The sequence below is a fragment of the Cebus imitator genome, unplaced genomic scaffold (assembly GCF_001604975.1).
Source record: "Cebus imitator isolate Cc_AM_T3 unplaced genomic scaffold, Cebus_imitator-1.0 Scaffold606, whole genome shotgun sequence".
NCBI classification, from domain to species: domain Eukaryota; kingdom Metazoa; phylum Chordata; class Mammalia; order Primates; family Cebidae; genus Cebus; species Cebus imitator.
The window spans coordinates 927,697-950,989 of record NW_016107921.1 but is presented as its reverse complement, the minus strand read 5'-3'; the positions used below and the strand labels follow the sequence as shown (position 1 = coordinate 950,989).

The window sequence follows — 23,293 nt, the reverse complement described above, 5'->3', positions numbered from 1 at the left end:
TTTATATTTTCATTTATGAAAACCTTGAACTAAGACTTATGTATCTTTCATCTAGCTCTGATTTTAAGCAGGTAGCATTTAATTGTCCCCACTGTACTGGGTATGGTCTGCTAAACATTAAGAAGTAGTTTTGCATCTCTCCTTTTTCTGATACCAGGGTCAATGCCCACTTTTTATAGAGGCAAAAGGCAAATTGCACATGCTGATAAATGTTGCCCTAATTGTGACCTAAACATGATAAAATATACATACATAAGTGCTCTTATCTGCTGCAAGTGACCTTTGTTTTGTTTTGGTTGGGGTGGGGGGTGTTTGGGATGGAATGGTGATCTGCACAGGTGGTTCGCAGAAGCAGCAGTGAGGAGAAGCTACTGTGTTTGGTGCGGGAGAGAGCTGGCCACACCTGTGAGGCTGCAGTGATTGTGATTCTCATCCTGGTGTGGGAAGGAATCCCACTGTCTCTGGCTGACAAACTCTACTCGGAGCTTACTGAGACGCTGAGGAAATACGGCACGCTCACCAATCGCCGGTGTGCCTTGAATGAAGAGTAAGTGAAGCCCAGGGCCTCTTCCAGACTCTGGGTCCACTCATAGGAAAGCCTAATCTTTGGTCGGAAGAAAGAGAGTTTAATGTGCATTTTTACATTTATAAAATGGGGATCAAAATGCCTGTCTGGCAGTCTTGCAATAAGAAGCTGTATTTGCTAACATGAATAATTTGAGATGATTTCATTACCTGATATGTACAGACAGTTTAGCTATTAATTAGGAGCAATCAGAGTGTCTGCACCTACATGGCCTCAGTTATACCGTAAACTTGAAATTATTTACGTGCTCACATGCTACAAGTGACAGCTCCTGTGTGCCTGGCCACTATATTAATACATACTGACTCCATTTCCATGTTGCAGTACCTGAAACAGAAAGTAAGTCTGATGAGAAACTTTGGGCCAGGTTAAATACCTTCCATATGTATGTAGAAAATCAAAATACAAAGCCTTAGAAGTTCTGTAGAAATAGAACTGATTTTTACTTTCATTTGGTCTATTCATTATTTCCACAATAGTAATAAAAACTGCTTCCACTTTTACTGCTGCTAAATGACCAGGAAATTCCTGGGTATGGATATATATTATTTTCCAGGAATATAAGAATTTAGAATAGAACTGCAAGAGTATGCGCTTAAATATATTCAGTGTATCCAATTCCTAATGTTTTGTTTCAACACCATCCACTTTGCAAGAAGTCTAAACCTTCACTTGGAGAAAGCTTCATTTTTAATATTCCTCTACTGTGCTGATAATCCTATATATAACACTAAACGAATATATGAATTTTCACAGTGCTACACAGAAATCCTACAATATTTTGCTCACAATTGGTTTTAAAATAATTTTAATTTTGCACTCTCCTTTAGTCTATTTTTCTCTGCATCCGCCAAACTACAGAATCATTTGCTGAGCTTATAAGAAATGCTCGTACTGCTCATTGCAACAACTAGCCAAATTTGTCCTTTGCTGTTTGTAACTCTAACTAGCATGGTTTTACTAAGTTTATGCTAACGCAGTTTTTCTCTGGGTTGTGGGAGACAAATAAACTATAAACAATCTATTTAGAAAAGTTACTGTTTCTATATGAAAGTGTGACTTGACTTTCTATGACAATTATGATCCAAAAATCTTATGGTGTGTACCTGACCACTTTTACAAATGATTATTTGGAAGGTAGAAGTTGCTGATTCATAACACATAACTTATAAACTTATGATGGACTACTTTAAGCATAAATTTTTTTAATCTACCCTGATTAAAAAGCTCTTGCACTTTCTGGAAAAAAAAATGTATGTAGGTGCCTTTAATCAGAAAGAAAATAAAAATTAAGGCTCCTTGGGCTCATATTGATAATAGCAGTTCTCTCAGGAATTCAGCAATAATGCATTGCCTTTAAAGCAGAATATCTCTTAGACTTGATGATTTGAAATTCTAAGTCACTGAAGAACTTCCCGTGAAAATAATAGTTGTTTTAAAATTTCTTTTCAAGAATAGTCCTATTGCAATATGTTTGCATTTCTTGAAGTTGCCTGGAAATGATATTTTATTCATTGAAATGGATTTAATTTTCATTAACATAAATCTCTAATATTTTTCTTGGCTCACTGCAATCTCTACCTCCTGGGGTAAAGTGATTCTCATGCCTCAGCCTCCCTAGTATCTGGGATTACAGGCACCCACTATCATGCCTGGCTAATTTTTGTACTTTTAGTAAAGACAGGGTTTTACCATGTTGGCCAGATTGCTTTCGTACCCTTAGCTTTAGGTGATCCATCCGCCTCAGCCTCCCAAAGTCCTGGGATGACAGGTGTAGCCCACCATGCCCGGCCAGCTTTTCCTTAATTCTTATAAATGCCAATGCCTGAAATGGAATCTGACATATAAAAAATTACTTGAAGACGTTTTATTATTTTGCATTTGAAAACCATGAAAAATGATTAGACCAGAGTCTCAGAAAACTTGTAGATTGTTAGTTTAACTACTCTAAATGTCAGGCAAATACAAAACTATTAAAAGACAAGCTTCAAATATTAAGACAATTTAAAAGCAAAGCTATACACTTTTGCTTTTTGTCTAGAGTTTCAGGGTAAATATGAATACTCATTTAGATGATGCTTAAGCTATGCTTATGCATACTTAGAGCAATTCTCCAAAATGAAAAATTTTAATACTTAAATACTTGATTAAAATAGATACATCCAATGTCAATAACAGACTTTGCTCAGAAATAGCTTTTGAAGTTTCTTCTACCCCATAAATAGATTTTGTTTTATGGCTGGCAGAAGTAAAAATTACAACTTGTTGCCAAGAACAGAGAATAATCTCAAATGGGGGCTGTGGACTCAGTTTTATGTTCAGAGCTATGTGAACCTCCTCACTGACTTCTTACAAATCCCTGTGTCCACATGCTCCAAACCACCCACTGCAAGTTCAGCAAAGAACTCTGAGAGCATCTTTCAGTGGGAAAGTAGAAACTGATTTTTATATTTCCTTTGAGCCAAACCAGCTGTTTCTTCTTTAAAGATTTCCCTTAAGGATTTCCCTTTTATGACTAAGTCTAACCAATATTTTTTTGGCAAGTAAGAGTTGTGGGAGTGTATCTGTCATCATAAGGAAATCAAAGCCAGAAATGCCTTCTGCCATGGTGGGTAATGTTAAACATTTCAAGGAACTTTATATTATAAAACTTGTCAAACATAAAAGGAAAAGAGCAATATAATGAATTCCATGGACCCATCACATAGCATCAATATTTATCAGCATTTTATCAATTTTTTTATATATTTTTCCCATACACACTTACACTAGTGTTTGAAAGCAGAACACAGATAATATATCATCTTACCTGTTTTCTATGTATTTCTAACAGGTAAAGCCTTTATCATTTAATATTTAGTATGTGTTTGTTCAGATTACCTCATTAGATTCTATTTCAAAAAACACATACTTAAAAAAAAAGATATTGAGAAAAAGCCTTTGCAATGTGATTGACACTTCTGAGTAGTGTGATCCCAGTTAATGCCCATTGTCTGGCATAACTATTAAATAAAACTTCCTCTCATAAAATTGTCTCTGTTTAGAAGATAAATTCTATGATTCACAAGCCTCTTTTGATTTATAAGTCCTTCTCCTTTTTTTTATGAATATGTTTTTTAAAGAAACTGTGTGATTTTTCTCTCTGAAATTCTCCACCTTCTGGATTTGGCCAATTTCATCTTGGTTCTTTTGTTTAACCTATCTGTCTCCAGAATCTTCTGTGGACTGGTAGTTTGACTTACTCCATGTATTTTTTCTAATTGAGATATAATTCACATACCATAAAATTCATCCTTTTAAAGTATACAATTCAGTTGTTTCAGTACATTCATAAAGCTGTGCAAAGGTCACCTCTGCCTAGTTTCAGATCATTTTCATCATTCCCAGAAGGAAACCCTGTATATTAGGCAGTCACTTCCCCTTCTCCCCTTTTCCTTCCTCTAAGTAGCAATCACCAATAAACATTCAGTTTCTCTGGATCTGCCTATTCTGGGCATTTTGTATTAGTGAAGTCATATATTTGGCCTTTCTGTCTGGCTTCTTTCACGTACCTTAATGTTTTCAAGTCTCATCTGTTTGTTAAAAAAGATAAATACTTTTTTACCCTTTTTTTGGCTAGTTTTATATATATATAAAAATATAAAAATTATAATGTATAAAATATATAATGTATATAATGTATACATTATAATATATAATGTATAAAATATATATAATATATATATTATATATAAATTATATATATTTATATATAACTTTTTTTTGAGACAGACTCGCTCTCTTACCCAGGCTGGAGTGCAATGGCACAATCTCAGCTCACTGCAACCTCCATCTCCCAGGTTCAAGCAATTCTTATGCCTCAGCCTCCCAAGTAGCTGGGATTACAGGTGTGCACCACCACATGTAGCTTATTTTTGTACTTTTAGTAGAGACAGTGTTTTGCTATGTTGGCCAGGCTGGTCTCAAACTCAGCCTCAAGTGATCCTCCCACCTTAGCCTCCCAAAGTGCTGGGATTACAGGCATGAGCCACCACACCTGGCCAGATTTTTTAAATTTATTAGTTAATTGACATTTGGATTGTTTCCACATTTTGGCTATTATGAATTATGCCGCAGTGAACATCGGTGTACGAGTTTTTATGTGAATATGTTTTGAATTATCTTGGGATATACACCTAGGAGTGACATTGTTAGTAATATGGTAACTCTATGTATAACTTTTCAAAGAACTGCCAAACTATTTTCCAAAGTAGCTGCATCCTTTTACATTTCTGCCAACAATGTATGAAGCTTCCAGTGTTTCCACATCCTCAAGAAAATGTTATTGTTTGTCTTTTTAATTATAACCATCCAATTGGGTGTGAAGTTTATCTCATGATTTTGATTTGCATTTTCCTAATTGCTGTTTGGCATCTTTTCTTGTGTTAATTGACCATGTATTTTTTTTGAGAACAGTTTACTTACATATTTTTGTGTTGTTTATTTTTAGAGTTGTAAGAATATATGTTGATACTAGAACTTTGTCAAACGCATGGTTTGCAGATATTTTCTCCTATCCCACAAGTTGTCTCTTCACTTTGATAATACCCTTAAAGTGTAAAAGTTTTCATTTTGATGAAACTCAATTTCTGTTTTTTAATTGGTTGCTTTGTGCTTTTGGTGTCATATTTAAGAAATCATTGCCTAATTCAAGATCTGAAAGATTTACACCTATGCTTTCTTCTCAGAGTATTATAACTTTAGCTCTTACATTTAGACTTTTTATTAATGTTGAGTTAATTTGATGGTAAGAGATAAGAGTCCAACTTCATTCCTTTGCAAGTAGCTGTCCAGTTGTCTCAGCACCATTTGTTGGAAGAGACCGTTTTTTTTTTTTTTTTTTTTTTTTTATTTGACCAAGATATATGAGTTTATTTCTGGACTCTTAATTATATTGTCTTAATCTACATGACTGTTCTTATGCCAGTACCACACTGTGCCGATTCCTGTAGCTTTGTAGTAAATTTTGAAATCAAGACAGGTAAGTCTTCCAACTTTGTTCTTTTACAAGACTGTTTTGGCTACCATATTTCTTATGTTTCCATATACATTTTAAGATCAGCTTGTCAGTTTCCCTCCTTCTGGGTTTTTTTTTTTTTTTTTTGGTAGAGCTAGGGTTTTACTATATTACCCTGGCTGGTCTTGAGATCCTGGGCTCAAGAGATCATCCCACCTAGGCTTCGCAGAGTGCTGGAATTACAGGTGTGAGCCACCACACCTGGCCCCCTTCTGGAATTTTGACTCGGGTTCTGTTGAATCTGTAGGTCAATTTGGAGAGTATTGGTATCTTAATATTAAATCTTCCAATTTGTGAACATAGGATATTTTTCTGTTTACTTAGATCTTAAATTTCTTTCAATAATGTTTTGGATAAAACAGGTACAAAGTCCTGCACTTTTTTTTTTTTTTTTTTAAGACAGAGTATGGTTCTGCTGCCCAGGCTGGAGTGCAATGGTGCCACCTCAGCTCACTGCAGCCTCCACCTCCAGGATCACGTGATTCTCCTGCCTCAGTCTCCCAAGTAGCTGGAACTACAGGTGCATGCCACCATGCCTGCTAAATTTTTGGTATTTTTAGTAGAGACAGGGTGCATGCCACCATGTCTGGCTAATTTTTTGGTAGTTTAGTAGAGATAGGGTTTCACCATGTTAGCCAGGCTGGTCTCAAACTCCTGGCCTCAAGTGATCTGACTGCCTTGGCTTCCCAAAGTGCTGGGATTACAAGCATGAGTCACCATGCCTGGCCTGAAATTCTTTTGTTAAAACATTCTATGCATTTTTTTTTTTTAAATCCTATTGCAAACTCCAATTCTTTGTTGATAATGTACAGTCATATATTTGACTTTTATATATTGGTCTTATATCCTACCAACTTGCTGAACTATCTTATTAGCACTAACTTTTTTGGATAGATTCTTTAGGATTTGCCACATACAAGATTATGTCATCTCCAAATAGAAATAGTTTTATTTCTTCATTTCCAGTCTGAGTGTCTCTATTAATTTTTGTTGCTAATTGACCAGTTAGAACTTCCAGAAAATATCAGATACAATTAACAAGTGCAAACATCCTTGTCTTATTCATTTTAGGAAGAAATTTTTAGTTTTTCACCATTAAGTATGATACTAGTTGTAGGGTTTTTTTTAAAAAAAAAAAAAAAAAGAAAAGAGACTTCTGTGTCAAGTTCAGAAGTTCCCTTCTGTTACTAGTTTGTTGAATAATTTTATTATGAAAGGTGAACTTTACTCGAATGCTTTGGCTACATCTAATGAAATGAAAATGGTTTCTTCTATTTTCTTCTGTTAATATGGTATATGGATTCATTTTTATACATTAGATTAACATGGCATTTCTGGAATAAATCCCACTTGGCCTTAGTGTTTACTACTTTTTATATATTGCTGGAGTCAGTTTGCTAGAATTTTATTGAGGACTTTTGCATCTCTGTTGATGAGGTATATTGATCTATAGTTTTCTTGTGGTGTCTTTGGTTTTGGTATCAGAGTAATTCTGACTTCACAAAATGCATTGGGAAATGTTTCTTTCTCTATCTTTTGGAAGAGTTTGTAAAGAACATGATTTAACTCTTTTTTAAATGTTTGTGGGCTTTCCTTTGTGGGAATTTATCAAACGTTTTTTAAATAGATTATTTTTAAAGCTATTTTAGAGTAACAGCAATATTGAGTGAAAGGCACAAGCTTCCCGAACTACATGCAGCCCCTATATGTGCATAGCCTCCCTCATTATCAACATCCCTTACCAGAATGGTACATTTGTTGCAATCAGTGAACCTGCATTGACACATCAGTATCACTGAAAGTTCATAGTTTAGAGTTCACTTTTGGTGTTATATATTCTGTGAGTTTGGATCCATGTTTAATGACATGTATTCACCATTACAGTATCATTTAGAGTAATTTCACTGCATTAAAAGTCTTCTGTACCCTATCTATTTATCTCTCCCAGCCCACTAACCCTTAGCAACCAATGATCTTTTTGTCTCCATAGTTTTGCCAATTCCAGAATGTCGTATAGTTAGAATGGTACAGTATATGTAGCCTTTTAAGACTGGTTTTTGTCACTTGGTAATAAACTTTTAAGTTTTTCACCATGCCTTTGTAGCTCATTTCTTTTCAGCACTGAATGTTAGTCCATTATCTGGATGTATCACAATTTATCCATTCACATACTGAAGGACATCTTATTTGTTTCCAAGTTTTGGCAGTTATGAATAAAGCTGTTATGTTAGTATACAGGTTTTTGTGTGGACAAAAGTTTTCCGCTCCTTTGAGTAAATACCACAGAGCACGGTAGCTTGATTAATAAGAGAAATATTTTTCCTAGTTTGCACCTTGTTTTTTTTTTTTTATTCTCTTGACAGTATGCAGAACAGAAAGTGTTAATTTTAATGAAGTTTAGATTATTGGTTAATTCATGAACAATATTTTTGGTATTATATCTAGAATATCAACACCAAGCCCAAGGTCATCTGTATGTTCTATGTTATCTTCCAAGAGTTTTATGGTTTTGCATTTTACATTTAGGTCTGTGACCCATTTTTCCTTAATTTTTGCAAAAGTTATAAAGACTGTGTATAAATTCACTTTTTTTGCTTGGAGTTGTCCAGTTGTTCTCATACATTTTTTAATGACTATCTTTGCTTTATTGCATTGCCTGTGCTACTCTGTCAAAGATCAGTTGATTATAGTTGAGTGGCCTGTTTCTGTACTCTATTCTGTCCCATTGATATATCTGTCTATTCTTTCACCAATGCCACACGATCCTGGTAACTTGAGCTTCAGAGTAAGTCCTACAATCATATAGTGTCAGTCCTCTGACATTGTTTTTCTCCTTCAGTATTGAGTTGGCTATTCTTTTGCATCTTATTACTAAGTGACAAAAACCAGTCTGAAAAGGCTGTATATACTGTATCATTTATTGGTATTTTGCCTCTTGATAAAAACTTTAAAATCAGTTTGTCAATATCCTCAAAATCTTGACAGAATTTTGATGAGAGATTGCACTGCATTTCTAGATTGAGTTAGAAATACTGCCATCTTGACAATACACAACTTCCTATCCATGAACGTCTTTATTTCTTTTATATCCTTCTTTAGAATTTTGTATTTTCCTCATGTAGACCTTGTACAAATTGTAGATTTATATATAAGTATTTCATTTTGGGGGTGCTAATGAAAATGTATTTTTATCTCATTCTTGTGTATTGCTGGTATGCAGAAAAGTGAGCAGCTTTTGTATATGAAACTTGTTTCCTACAACCATGTTATAATCACTTATTAGATCCAGTTTATTTATTTAACTTTAGTTGCATACTATATCTGGCATTTCTCCCCATGTTATTCCTCCCTACCCTCCCTTCCTTCCCTACCCCCTGCTGTCTCTCCCCTACCCCCACCAACTGCCCCTAGTGTGTGATGTTCCTCTCACTGAGTCCATGTGTTCTCATTGTTCAACACTCACCTATGAGTGAGAACATGCGGTGTTTGTCTTTCTGTTCTTGTGTCAGTTTGCTGAGAACGATGGTTTCCAGATTCATCCAAGTCCCTAAAAAGGATGCAAATTCAACATTTTTTATGGCTGCGTAGTATTCCATGGTGTATATGTACGGCATTTTCTTTGTCCAGTCTATCATTGATGGGTATTTGGGTTGGTTCCAGGTCTTTGCTATTGTACACAGGGCTGCAGTGAACATACGTGTGCATGTGTCTTTATACTAGAACGATTTATAGTTCTTTGGGTATATGCCCAGTAATGGGGTTGCTAGGTCAAATGGAATTTCTATTTCTAGATCCTTGAGAAATTGCCACACTGTCTTCCACAGTGGTTGAACTAATTTACACTCCCAACTGTGTAAGAGTGTTCCTATTTCTCCACATCCTCTCCAGCATCTGTTGTCTCCAGATTTTTTAATGATCGCTATTCCAACTGGTGTGAGATGACCTCTCAATGTGGTTTTGATTTGCATTTCTCTAGTGACCAGTGATGGTGAACATTTTTTCATATGTTTGTTGGCCTCATATATGTCTTCTTTTGAAAAGTGTCTGTTCATATCCTTTGCCCACTTTTGAATGGGGTTATTTTTTTCTTGTAAATCTGTTTTAGTTCTTTGTCTATTCTGGATACTAGCCCTTTGTCAGATGGGTAGATTGAAAAAATTTTTTCGCATTCTGTTGGTTGTAGATCCAGTTTTTTTGTTATTCTTTTGTATTTTCTAGGCAATCATGTCATCTGCAAAAACTTCTTCCTAATCTGTATGTGTTTTATTTTCTTGTCTTATTAGCTAGGATTTCCAGTTTGATGTTGAAAAGCATTGGTGAGAGGCAGTATTCTTGTCTTGTTCCTGATCTCAGCAGGAAATCTTCAATTTTATCAACATTAAATATGCTAGCTGTACGGTTTTGTAGATATTCTTTATCAGGTTCAGATACTTCTCCTCTTTTCCTAGTTTACTGAGAGGCTTTTGAAAATCATGAATTAATGTTGGATTTTGTAAATGGCTTTTCTCCACCTGTTGATATTACCATATGATTTTTCTTTAGCTTATTGATGCAATGGATTGATTTTCAAATTTGGAACTAGGCTGGCATGTGATACAACCCACATGGTTGTGATACATTATTATTTTTTTTTTTTGAGTCGGAGTTTCGCTCTTGTTACCCAGGCTGGAGTGCAATGGCGCAATCTCGGCTCACCGCAACCTCCGCCTCCTGGGTTCAGGCAATTCTCCTGCCTCAGCCTCCTGAGTAGCTGGGATTACAGGCATGCACCACACCATGCCCAGCTAATTTTTTTGTATTTTTAGTAGAGGCGGTGTTTCACCATGTTGACCAGGATGGTCTCGATCTCTTGACTTCGTGATCCACCCGCCTCAGCCTCCCAAAGTGCTGGGATTACAGGCGTATGCCACCGCATCCGGCCGTGATACATTATTATTTGTATATATTGTTGGATTTTGTCATTTGGTAAGGATTTTTGCATTCATTTTCGTGGTTGCTTTTAGTCTGTAGTTATTTCTTGTAAAGACTTTGGTGTTGGTATGAAGGTAGTGCTGACCTCATAGAATGAGTTATGAAGTATTTTCTCTGCTTCTATCTTGAGTGAGATTGTAGAGAATTGATATACTTTTTTCCTTAAAATTTTGATAGAAATCAGAATGAACCATCTGTGCCTGTTACTTTGTTTTCGAAAGTTATTATTCAATTTCTTTTATAAATATGAGCCTATTTAGATTTCTTTTTGTGTAAATATTGGTAGTTGTGCCTTTCAAGGAATTCGTCCTTTTCACCTTGATTATTAAATCTGTGGACACATTTGTTTATAATATTTCTTTATTATCCTTTGTTTTTAAGACAGAGTCTCACTATGGTTGCCCAAGCTGGAGTGCAGTTGCTCACTGCACTCACTTACAGTTGCTCTCAGCTCACTGCAGCTTCGACCTCCTGGGTTCAAGTGATTCACCCACCTCAGACTCCCAAGTAGCTGCGACTACAAACACACACCACCATGCCTGGCTAATTTTTTATTATTATTATTAGAGATGGGGTTTTGCGATGTTGCCCAGTCTGGTCTCAAACTCCTGGATTCAAGCAGTCTGCCCACCTTAGGCTCCCAGAGTGCTGGGATTACAAACATGAGCCATCATACCTAGCCTGATAGCAGAACTTTTTAAGAACAGAATGGTATATGACACTTTCCAAAACATTTTTTTTCCCCTCCTCCTATGGAGGCATGAAGGGATTTTTCTCCAATATTCATTGTGAGAACCTCACCTGGCTCCTGGATGTAAAAAAACACAAAACTGTGAGGACCCTATTGTGACTGGATGCCTCTGGAGTTGTTCACACAGAACCTCCAGCAATTTATCAATTATAATTGTGATTTTCCTATCCCAACACTGGTTCTTACAGAGGTTTCTGCTCTGGTAATTTGTAATTCCTTATATCATTCTGTCTTTCTGGTTTTGAGAGCAGTGATTTTCTCTGTGACCTCATTTCTCTGACCAATCTAAGTAGTGATTTCATCTTTTAACTTATTGTAGATATATTCAGATTTTCTATTTCTTCTTGAGTCAATTTCAGTAGTTTGTTTTTATAGAAGTTTGTTCTCCAGCTCTGCTTCAGCTCCATCCTATAAAATGAATGTGTTGAGTTTTCATTTACAACAAGGTATTTTCTAATTTCTATCATGAGTTTTTTTGGTTCCTGATTATATGGGAGTATATTTTTACATACTACCCAAATTTGCTTCTGTTATTTATAATTTTGTCAGAAAACACACTTTGCACAATATTTGTAGTGTTTGTTATTTTATTTAGACTTGTTTTATAACCTGACATACACTCCAACCTGGAGAACGTTTCATGTGTACTTAAGAAGAATGTGTATATTTGGCTGTTGGTGGTTGGCATGTTTTATAGACGTCTGTTACATCTAGTTGGTTTATAGTGTTTTTCACAACTTCTGTTTTCTTTTTAATCTTCTGCCTACTTTTAGCTATTATTGAAAGTGGATTAGTAAATTATTGCTTCCTTCCTTTAATTCTGCCACTTTTTGCTTCATGTATTTTGGTGCTCTGTTGCTGATTACATGTATGTTTACCATTGTTACATCGCTTTAATGACTTGAACTTTTTATTACAAAATTTATGTATCTTGTAGACAGCATATAGTTAAATCTTTATAAAAATCTATATCCCCAGTCTCTGCCTTTTAATTATTCAGTTCATATACATTTAAGGTAATTCTTGATAAGGTAGAATTTGTCTGCCATTTTGTCTATATCTTTTCTTTTTTCTCTGTTACTGTCTTTGTGTTCAATAGATATTTTCTAGTGTACTATGTTAATACCATAGTATTTTACTATATTTTTTGATGTTATTTTCTTAGTAGTTTCCTTGGGGATTACAATTAACTTATAACAACCTAGTCTGGAGTAATACCAATTTCACTGCAATAAAAGGAAACTTCCCATATAGCTCCATTCCCTCCTTTTCCTCTGTGCTCTTATTATACAAATTAAATTTTATATATTTTTTGACCATTAACACAGATTATGTTTTGTCTTTTAAATCAGATATATATTGTCATTTAAAACAAATAGGAAAAAAATAGTCACAAACAAAAATTAATATTTACCTATGTAATCTTTACTGGTGCTTTTAAAGTTCTTAGGTGGATTTGAAGTACTATCCAGTGTCCTTTCCTTTCAGCCTGAAGCACACATTCAGTATTTTTTATAGCACATGCCTAAAAACAGTAAACTCTTATCCAAGAATGTCATAATTTATTATATAATACATTCCTGAAATATAATTTTGCAAGATACAGAATTCTTGGTTCACAGTCTTTCTTGTGGCACTATGTCATCCCATTGCCTTCTGGTCTTCATTGTGTCTGATCAGAGATCAGCTATTAATCTCATTGGGGGTTCTGCGTATGTGATAATCTTACAGCTTTTATGATTTTCTTGTGTTATTGGCTTTAGCAGTGTGATTATGATGTTTACACGTTTGCATATCTTTGGATTTATGTTACATGGAGTTAGTTAAGCTTCTTGGAGGTCAGCTAAGGATTAGACAGAATTCCTTAGGTGCCTGAGACCAATAAGTCAATCTTTGACAAAGGGGTCTGTATGTGTATTGGGGCATGTATTCAACACTCAGTCAGGCTATTTGCAGCTCTGCATTAGCCTTTATTACCTGCTTGTGCAGAGTCTCAAGGTTAGACTGTGGTGAGAGCTTAGGGCTTTATCGGGTCTTCTATGAGTCCTACATTTGCATGTGGCTTTCTAAATTGCCAGGAATATATTTTCAAAGCCTTCTATGAATCATCTCATTTCTCAGGTTTTGCTTTTAAGCTTTTTTATCCTATTTTTTGCTCCAGTTTTTAGCCACACCTTAATCAGTGAAAATATTCAACAGTTGCCTATGATTATTTGACAAATACCTCTGTGGAAAAGGCAGTTCACGCTAGGTGAGTTTCAAGTTAGATAAGTAAAGATGACCTTACTATTTGGATCTTCCAGGAAACTACCAATTAGGTCAAATAATGTAAGTTCTCTGAGTGGTACTTTAGAGTATATCCAAACAATCTGGCCTCCTCTAGTGGCAGCCTGGCTGCTGCTTTTCATATTTAATGTGGGCTGTTTTGATCTACCATAGAGAAAGTTAAAATACCACAGAGTTCATTGTTCTTACTGAAATCCTGTTTTTCCCCCCCTTGAATAAATTCTTTCTATATTATTGCAAGTTTCTTGCTGATTTCCACATCTGAAGAAGCTGATTTTGACAATAATTATCAGTACTTACTGCTTTGATGGAGAAGAAAATCTTCAGAGATCCTTATTCTGCCATTTGTGCTAACATTTGTAAAGTGGTTATTTCTAATTGTAATATTCCTTTTGCATTTATTAGCTGGAATACTTTACAGGACTTTTCCTTATCAACTGTTTAGTCACCATGTAATATAGTTTCTAAGACAATGATAGAATAAATGCCTGCTAAGAATCTTGTCAAATTTCAGAGATTTTGATGGGAAATTATATTTAGAGATCATAGTCAGTGTCTAGATATGCTCCTTGCTATGGAGATGTCATTACTTTTAGGCTTTTTTAATGAGCAGATACATGAAGTAATTATTTTTTAGAAAGAAAATCTGAGATTAACTCAAGTTATTAATTCATACTATTTTTTCCTATTCATAGTTAAGATGATAGGGTATTATCTTTTGTTTTGTTTCTATTGTACATTGAAATTCTTGGTTTTTTATATTAATTTTTTTATATCACAGTATGCAGTAACTTAAAAATAATTTACAGTTCCATCTGAATATTATTTTCTTTATAAGTTGTTTTTTTTAATGTTTTCTTTGCTTACTTATATGTTTGTTTATTGTCATTAGGATATATAAAACTAGGGCTATAAAGTTGCAATACTGTATGTTAGCCAAAAACTAGGAAGCAATCAAATGCCCATCAATGGTAGAATAATTCATTTGTCACATTTTTATAAGATGGAATATGGTACTCAATGAAAATGAATAAAGTACAACTACATTAGTACAACTAATATCCATTGGATGGATATTCCAAATGTAATGTAAAAGAAGACAGACACAAATTAGCTTACATAATTCCATATACCTATGTTTATATCAAGTATAAAAGTAGGCAAAACAAGCCGCTGATGGTGGCACACACCTATAGTCCCACCTATTTGGGAGGCTGAGGCGGGAAGATTACCTGAGCCCAGGAGTTCAGGTACAACCTGGGCAACATAGCAAGACCCCATCTCTAAAAAAGAAAGCAATATTAACATAAAAATGGGCAGAACTACTATATTCCTAGAGAAGTTACTGTTAGGGAGACAGTAACTGAAAGGCAGAGTGAGGGGAGATTCCAGGAAATAGGAAATATTTTGTTTCTTAGTATGAGTTCTACTTAACTGGTTCTGTTCCATTTGTGAATTATAAAATTATGTGTACTTTTCTGTGTGTGTATTATATTGCAATAAAATTGTTTTAAAGTCAATGGATATAGTTCTGTGTGTGGTTATGCCACAGCTTAATACAGAGTTAAATTAGACTTCTTTTCAAACTGATTTTGCATATAGACACCCAGAATATCAGCTGCACAGCCTATATAATGCTATCCATAGCAATGAATTTGGTCTTTTGATTTCTCAGGAGAACTTGTGCCTGTCAGGGGCTGGATCCAGAAACCTGTGGTGCCTCCTTCTCTTTTGGTTGTTCATGGAGCATGTACTACAATGGATGTAAGTTTGCCAGAAGCAAGATCCCAAGGAAGTTTAAGCTGCTTGGGGATGACCCAAAAGAGGTTTGTTTACTTCCTGATGTACAATCACTTTATTTTTCATAGAGAATTCATTAGCATAGATGAAGTGAACAGTAATGACATATCTTGGTAAGCTCTTATTAATCAAAGGTTTTCCCAGACTGTAGATACACACTATTTTTTAAAGTTGGCATAATAGTAACCATAGTATGCCAAAATAATAGATAAAATTTGAGCAACAAAACTCCATCATTAAAACTAAATGAGAATTGGTGATGTCTTTCATCTTTTGTCTCTGGATTATGGAAGTTACATAACTACTACATTCAGAATAGACCATTTCTAGCCACATTTATGTGCCATGAGATTCACATAAAGTCACTATAATGGATGCATTTAAGTAACTAAAAGTTTAGCTACTTAAATATAAATCTGTAATGGAAATAAATGGACACTGATTTCTTACTAAAGTCACCGGTTTTTGTCTTGTCTCTAGAATATGCATTTCTTAAAATATAATTTGCAAGTTGATACCAAATTTAACAACTTTGGGTGGCATGTTGTCTAGAGGATACATGCTCCTTGACTTATGAGGAGACTGCATCCTAATAAATCCATTGTAAGTTGAAAGTACTGTAAGTTAAAAATCCATTTAGTACGCCAATCAATCCATCCTAAAGTCGAAAAAGTCAAACCATTGTAGGTCAGGAGCTGTCTCTGTACTAACTGAATGATTAGAAAACCTCAGTATATTTAGCATTTAGATATGACCACATTTTCAGTCATTCTATGTGGTTATAATTATCTTTTGAACTTTGAATACAATTAAAATGTATCCATACTACAGATATTATAATATTGATGGGTCCATCCAAATGAAGAATTTGTTAACCTTATTAAACTTTCACTTACTATTATACTCACAATTAATAAAGCAAAAGTGCAAAAACTCCTGAAATCACAATACAAGCTTTTTTTTGAAGGATATTTTCAATAATTAAACATTAAAGGTACGAAACATCATTTCATTAGACAATAACAAGAATATTAATAAATTTAATGAAAAGTAATGATTTTGCATTCTGTCAGTCATTTTAATTTTCTATAGATAAGTTTTTCACCACTATTTTATAAAGTGATAAATATTTATTACTTTCAGGTTTCATGTAAACCCAATCCAGAGGATACCTAGTAACTTATTGCCTCTGTTAGATAGGAGGGCTCTGTTCAGAAATCTCTTCACCTTCTAAAATTTACATCTCTGCCAGGTGGTTATGCCTCCCAACATTTTTTTAAGAAATGAAGACTTCTAAGTATAAATGGAGCAACTAAATATTATGACCTACCATTTTTTTTTAACAGTGTATTACTTGGAAAATCTGTTCTTCATGAGCAGGGCAGGTGGGGGTGTCACTGAGCATTCCCCTTTCAAGTAAATTCTGCAAAGTTTTTCATATATCCTGTATTTTAGTTTTGCAGCATTTTATCCATATTTGAATATCCAGTAAATTTTATTTGATCTATGGATCATGTCAAATTTTGAAATACTATCTTTATAAACATAAAGTATAAAGATTAGAAATGGACAAATTAAGTTAAACACTTTCTTTTAATAGTTCCTCTTTCTTGGTAGCTCACTGAACAGTGAGAGCAAAAAACGTGACCTCTTTAAGACCTTATGGCTTCATTCCCCTAACCCTACTCCTGGCATAGGCTTGTATGTATAAAATGCAAAGTATCAGCATGCAAAGTAGAAAATCAATTAGTCTTATGAAAAAAACAAATAGCTAGATATTTGCTAGCACATATAAAATGAAGTGATATGTAACCTATGACTTTCACTTTGAAATGGTCATGTTTTAAAGATGCTTTGGTTATTAAGTAAGGCAACATATATTGTGTTTTGGGTTCAAAATGTAAAGGGAATAATCTAACTGATAGCCTCTTTCTCATATAGGGAGCATGAACTTAAAATTTAATATGTAGAATTATTCACTTTATACAGGAAGAGAAACTGGAGTCTCATTTGCAAAACCTGTCCACTCTTATGGCACCAACATATAAGAAACTTGCACCTGATGCATATAATAATCAGGTAAGTTTAAATAATCATGGGCAATGATAACAATTTACTTATTTGTTACTAATGACCTACCTATGCCCAAAAATATTTTTCAAACAACGATTTTTATGTGTTAGAAATTCTAACTTTTCCTCTTAATTGTTGAAACCACTACAGTGTTCAGTTTCTAGTATGTGAAAAATATACCATACAAAAGTACATTTTTTTATGTGGCCCAAACTATAGGTTCCAACCATTACTAACTATTTTCACTGTAAGTCTAAGTATAAATGAGTATTTATAAGAATTTATCAGCTTACAAATACTCATGTAAAGCTATGCATATACTAACATTATAAGTATATATACTTGTATCCAGATGTGTCAGATTTTGCCAGATCTTCCTTTTTTGTTTGACCTTGACTTCATAAACCAAGCAAAAACATTTTTTGTTCTATTTTATATGAGTATTCTAAGCTATAGCTATTTAGGACAGCCAGATGATTTGGTCAGAAATTGCTCATGAGGAAGGCAAAAAACTGTAAAATCTTCACTGTTTCAGTAACATCAGCAACAAAAGCATTAAGTGAAAGTCTGTTACACACACTGTATTTAGTCACTGGGAACAGTGACAGATGAGCAGTGCCATCTCTGACTGTCTTTAAGAATTCCATCTTTCCCAGGTGCAGTGGCTCATGCCTTTAATCCCAGCACTTTGGGATGCCGAAGTGGGCAGATCACCTGAGGTCAGGAGTTTGAGACCAGCCTGACCAACATGGAGAAACCCCGTCTCTACTAAAAATACAAAATTAGCTGGGCAAGTTGGAGCATGCCTGTAATCCCAGCTACTTGGGAGGCTGAGGCAGGAGAATTGCTTGAACCCAGGAGGCAGAGGTTGCGGTGAGCCAAGATTATGCCATTGCACACCAGCCTGGGCAACAAGAGTGAAACTCTATCTCAAAAAAATAAAAAAAGAATTCTGTCTTTAACTGGGTACAGTGGCTCATGCCTGTAATCCCAGCTACCCAGGACCAGGAGTTCAAGGCTTCAGTGAGCCATGATTGCATCACTGTGCTCCATCCTGGGTGACAAAGACAGACCCAGACTCTAAAAAAAGCCAAAAAACAAAATAATTGTTTCTCTAGAGAAGACAGAGTCATATAAAATAGCAATTTCAGAATTACACAATTACAGCTGGAATAGAAATATGTGCACATTTCTGAAAAAACAACCTAAAAGTAGACTAGATGTAATGTCACAAATGGCCTTAGATGTTAAATGAAGATCTTTGAACTTTATTCTGTAGGTAACCACTGGGGTGTTTCAAGTGTGTGTTGGGGATGGAGGAATGAAGTAATTTATATTTTTAAAAGTTCACTTAAAAGCCAAGTAAGGGAAATAAATCTATGTAAGATTAGAGAGAATAAAGCTATTGCAATCATTGGGCAAGAGATTTTAAGGACCTAAGTTAAAGAAATGGCATGAGTGATGGCAAAAAGGAATTAAGTATGTACACTAAGATGGAGCTTAGAGAACTTGGTGACTAATTAGATGTGTGGATGAGCAGAAGAGAATTTGGAAATCCAACAAATTTCTAGTTTGGACAGGTAATTCTATTAACTGGCATCAGAAATCAGTAAAAAAAAACAAAACAAAACAAAACAAAAACACTAAGTTTTGTGTCAGGGAGATATCAAAATTTTGGACATGCTAGGCTTGACTTGCTTCTAGGTTAATTAGAGAATCAGGAAAAAAAATTCAGGCTAGCATTGTAGATTTGAGAGTTAGCAGAAGGCTGCAGGACTTAAAGTTGAATACATAGGAATGAAAGGAGTTTTTAAAAGTAGAGATTATAAAGAGGAGAAACGGCTGATGATAGGATTCTAGAGCCATCAATCATGGTAGGCATGAGTGGAGGAAGAGAAGCCAATGAAGCAAGCACTGGGTGAGGGAGTAGAAGAAATGGAGGAGGAAAGGTGAAAGCAGGAGATGGATGGATGGAAGAAAGCTGGAAGTGATAAGAAGATACCCAGAGCAGCATGTACAGGAGCAATAGGTATGGGGCTGTGTAACTTTGTGCTCTGTCATTTACTTGATAACATTAAAGACTTTTAGGGGATTAGATCAGTTTACATACCAGACATGGATAGGGGATTAATCCTAAAATGATTTAGCTACTCTTCTTTTCCACTGTGGACTTTAACAGTCCTCGACAAACTAAACTTTTTTTTTTTTTTTGGTGGGAACAGTAGAGGCAAATTAAATGATGGTCTATTTGTAAGTTATTTTATGTCATAACATGTCTTTAGAAATGTGTATGAATACCTATAAAAAGCATTTTAAACGCAATTACTAATAGATTAATACTGTTATTTTATTTAGCTAGCATCACAAAGTATAAGGAGTGCTTTGATACTGTTTTAAAAATTTAACTCTGGGCAAGAACTTCTGAAATAAATCAAGCTATAAAAATAAGGAAGTGAATGAGTCTATCTTGCTAGATTTAAAGTTGGGCCATTTTCTATTAAATGAATTTTTAATAGGTGCTGTTAATCAAATAGCTTCACTTGAGGAAAGAGGCAGAATAACAAAGTATTATTGTTCTTTTTGCTCCTTTGATTTTTATTATGGACTGTCTGATACACTCTGTATTTTCTAAGCATTTGTATTCTACCCTATTATGTATTACTTGGGGATAACTATTTTGTGCATTTCCTAAAACTTAATTACCCAAAATATGAAGCCATCAAAAATTTTCAGGTTATAACAAGATAAGTAGATGTAATTCCCAATATGTGTTTCAGTATTTATATATGAAACAATGTGTGATGTAATGTCTAGATAATTAATAGTTGTAAATGGATGAGATGCTTCTGAATGGATATAATATTTTTATATTATGTGGTAGGTACTATTGGTAATGTTCATCCATATATGTTAATATGCTTTAGAGATCAAAATAATAGCCACTTGATGTTTCCACACAGTACGTGGGAAGACCATTTGATGTTATAGATGCTGTCATAAAACTTACTATTTGATCCTCACCACCTTTCCCCAACTGAGCATATTATCTGTTTCTCACGTCTGAATATTTGTCCTTGCTTTATTTCTTGATTTCATAAAGTCTTATTGCTAAAGCTTAGTTGGCTCTCCACAGCATCTCTCCTGTCAGTCCCATGGAATTAGAGTTTCAGTTTTCTCCATTTAAGTGTCCTTTCTTCATGTCTATCAAGTAGACTCTATATTTGGCTCTATCTCTATGCCTGTCTTACAATTTAACAATAGACCTGAAATAGCAGGTTTGCATCTCAAACTCATGTGCTATTTATCATACATGGAGATGACCTTATAGACAAATGCTTCTAAGAGAGCTTTTTATGATGATGGAAATATTCCCTATTTACACTGTTCAGTGTAATAGCCACTAGCCACATATGGTTACTATTTAACAGTTGATATGTGGCTAATGTAATTGAGTTTAAATTAATTTAAAAATCAACAAAAATAGCCACATATGGGTAATGGTTACCATATTGAACAGTACAACCTAAGACCATAAGAAAGCCATGCATTTAGAATTGTCTTCCAGACATGGAGATGGATTTCCAGTAATTCATTCACAAAATCCTGTGTGGTATATTTAGGAGATGGCATAAGTCTGTCTAATTTCTAGCTAAGTGTTTGGTTTTTTTTGTTTTTTTTGGGGGGGGGGACGGAGTTTCGCTCTTGTTACCCAGGCTGGAGTGCAATGGCGCGATCTCGGCTCACCGCAACCTCCGCCTCCTGGGTTCAGGCAATTCTCTTGCCTCAGCCTCCTGAGTAGCTGGGATTACAGGCACACGCCACCATGCCCAGCTAATTTTTTGTATTTTTAGTAGAGACGGGGTTTCACCGTGTTGACCAGGATGGTCTCAATCTCTTGACTTCGTGATCCACCCGCCTCGGCCTCCCAAAGTGCTGGGATTATAGGCTTGAGCCACCGCGCCCGGCCGTGTATATCTGTTTTTGTTCAAGGAACAGAATAAAGCTAACTAGACCACAGCATGAACTAAACAGTCACAAACTACATAGCTATGAAAAACAGTAGTTGGTACCCTCATTTTCCTTTGGCCAAAATCTTTTGAGGTTAGATAGACAAATACATATATAAATCCAACAGTAAATAATATGAAGTCACCAAAAACTTTTATCATAATGCAGGTTCATCTTCTAGACATGATGGAGTAATAGGGACTAGATATGCCTTTACACATTTAAGAAAAAACTGACAAAATATATGAAACAATGGTTTTTAGACATATAATAAGAAGTTCGAGAGACAGAGACACCAGAGAGGAAGTAAAAACATGAACGTATAATTACCCCAGTTTGCTTCCAGAAGAGAGTATTAGGCTCCAGGGTAGGCAGTAGGAAACCACACATACCCCAGCATTATCTCTGTATTAAGGAGACAAAGTTGAAAATTTGGAGAGACCAAGCTGGCTGGAGTACCAGAGAGGAGGGAGCGTTATTAAGAAGAGCTCAAGAGACCTGCAGAGGGTTCTGATCCAGTCTGCAGCTGAGCATTGAACAGCTCATACACGTGAAAAAACTGCCAGGGCTGAGTAAAGAACCATCTGAAGAAGCAGGCAGATAATCCCTTGATCTCACACAGGACCTAGAATAGCTCCTGATCATACCAGCCAGACAGAGAAGACTTCATAATACATAAGCTATTCATAATTATCTTGCATTGGTAGTAGAAGTAAATTTGACTATTCTGAGCTCATCTAAAAATGCTTAAAATCAAAACATAAAAGGACCAAACTGATAAGTAATTTAACTGCATCCCAGTACAAAAATTAAAAGAAAAAAGAGAAATCTACCAACCAACAAGGTAAAATTTATAGTCTAACATTCCATCAAAAAATATAAGGCGTACAAAGAAAAAAAATATAACCCATACTGAGGAGCCGGGGGAAATCAATAAAAATAGTCCCAGAACTGACATAGGTGATACAATATGTAGATAAGTTCATGAAAATGGCTATCATATTTCATATGCTAAAAATGCCAGAGGAAAGCATGAGTGATAAGGAAAGATTTGAAGATATTAAAATACCCTACAATGACCTTCTGGAAGTGAAAAGTATATAATATCTAGATTAAAATATATACTAGGTGGAATTACAGATTAAGGAACTTGAAGATATAGCAATAGAAATTTTTCAATATAAAGAAAAAACAAAACTGAAAAAAATGAATATATAAAAGACCTATTAGCCAATATTGTTACATTCATATATGTGTATTATAGAAGTAGGTGGGAGACAGAAAAAAAAATGTGAAGAAACAATGGCCAAATTTTTTTGAAATTTCTTCAAAACTGTGAACCCACAGTCCTCAGCAGCCCAGCAAACCCCAGATTAAAAAACAAAGACATGGAAAGAGACTACCAAAAGATTATAATCAATTTGCTGACAGTTTGTGATAAAGAGCAAATCAGAAAGGCAAAGGGAGAAGAAAGGACATATCACACATAGTGAAAAAACAGGAGACTTCCTTCAGAAAAAGGCAAGAGAGAAGATATAGCAGAGATATCTTTAACATACTAAAAGAAAAAGACTGTCAACCCAGAAATATCTAACCAATGAAAACAGCTCTCAAAAAAGAAAGCAAAACAAAGAGCATTTTTTTCAGACATACAAAAGCTGAAAGAATCCACGACAAGCAAAGTAGCACTTTTAAAATGTTAAAATCCTTTAGGAAGAAAAAACATGATACCAGATAGAAATCTAGATCAACATAATAAAAT

General features: G+C 34.8%; 1 protein-coding gene across 3 annotated transcripts in view; it reads left to right on the top strand.

The window, feature by feature from the left end:
• Positions 1–23,293, top strand: part of TET2 (tet methylcytosine dioxygenase 2) — a 45,609-nt gene that overhangs the window by 9,868 nt on the left and 12,448 nt on the right. For 2 of the 3 annotated variants that reach the window (XR_005198044.1, XM_017516829.2), the window contains 3 exons: positions 339–547; positions 15,326–15,476; positions 17,440–17,529. Coding sequence is in view for 2 of the 3 variants with exons in the window: in XM_017516829.2 (XP_017372318.1) it covers positions 339–547; positions 15,326–15,476; positions 17,440–17,529 (450 nt within the window). In the remaining variant the exon portion in view is untranslated. Of the gene's footprint in view, positions 1–338; positions 548–15,325; positions 15,477–17,439; positions 17,530–23,293 lie in introns of those variants that run through there. The other variant, XM_037734333.1, reaches the window with a different exon arrangement.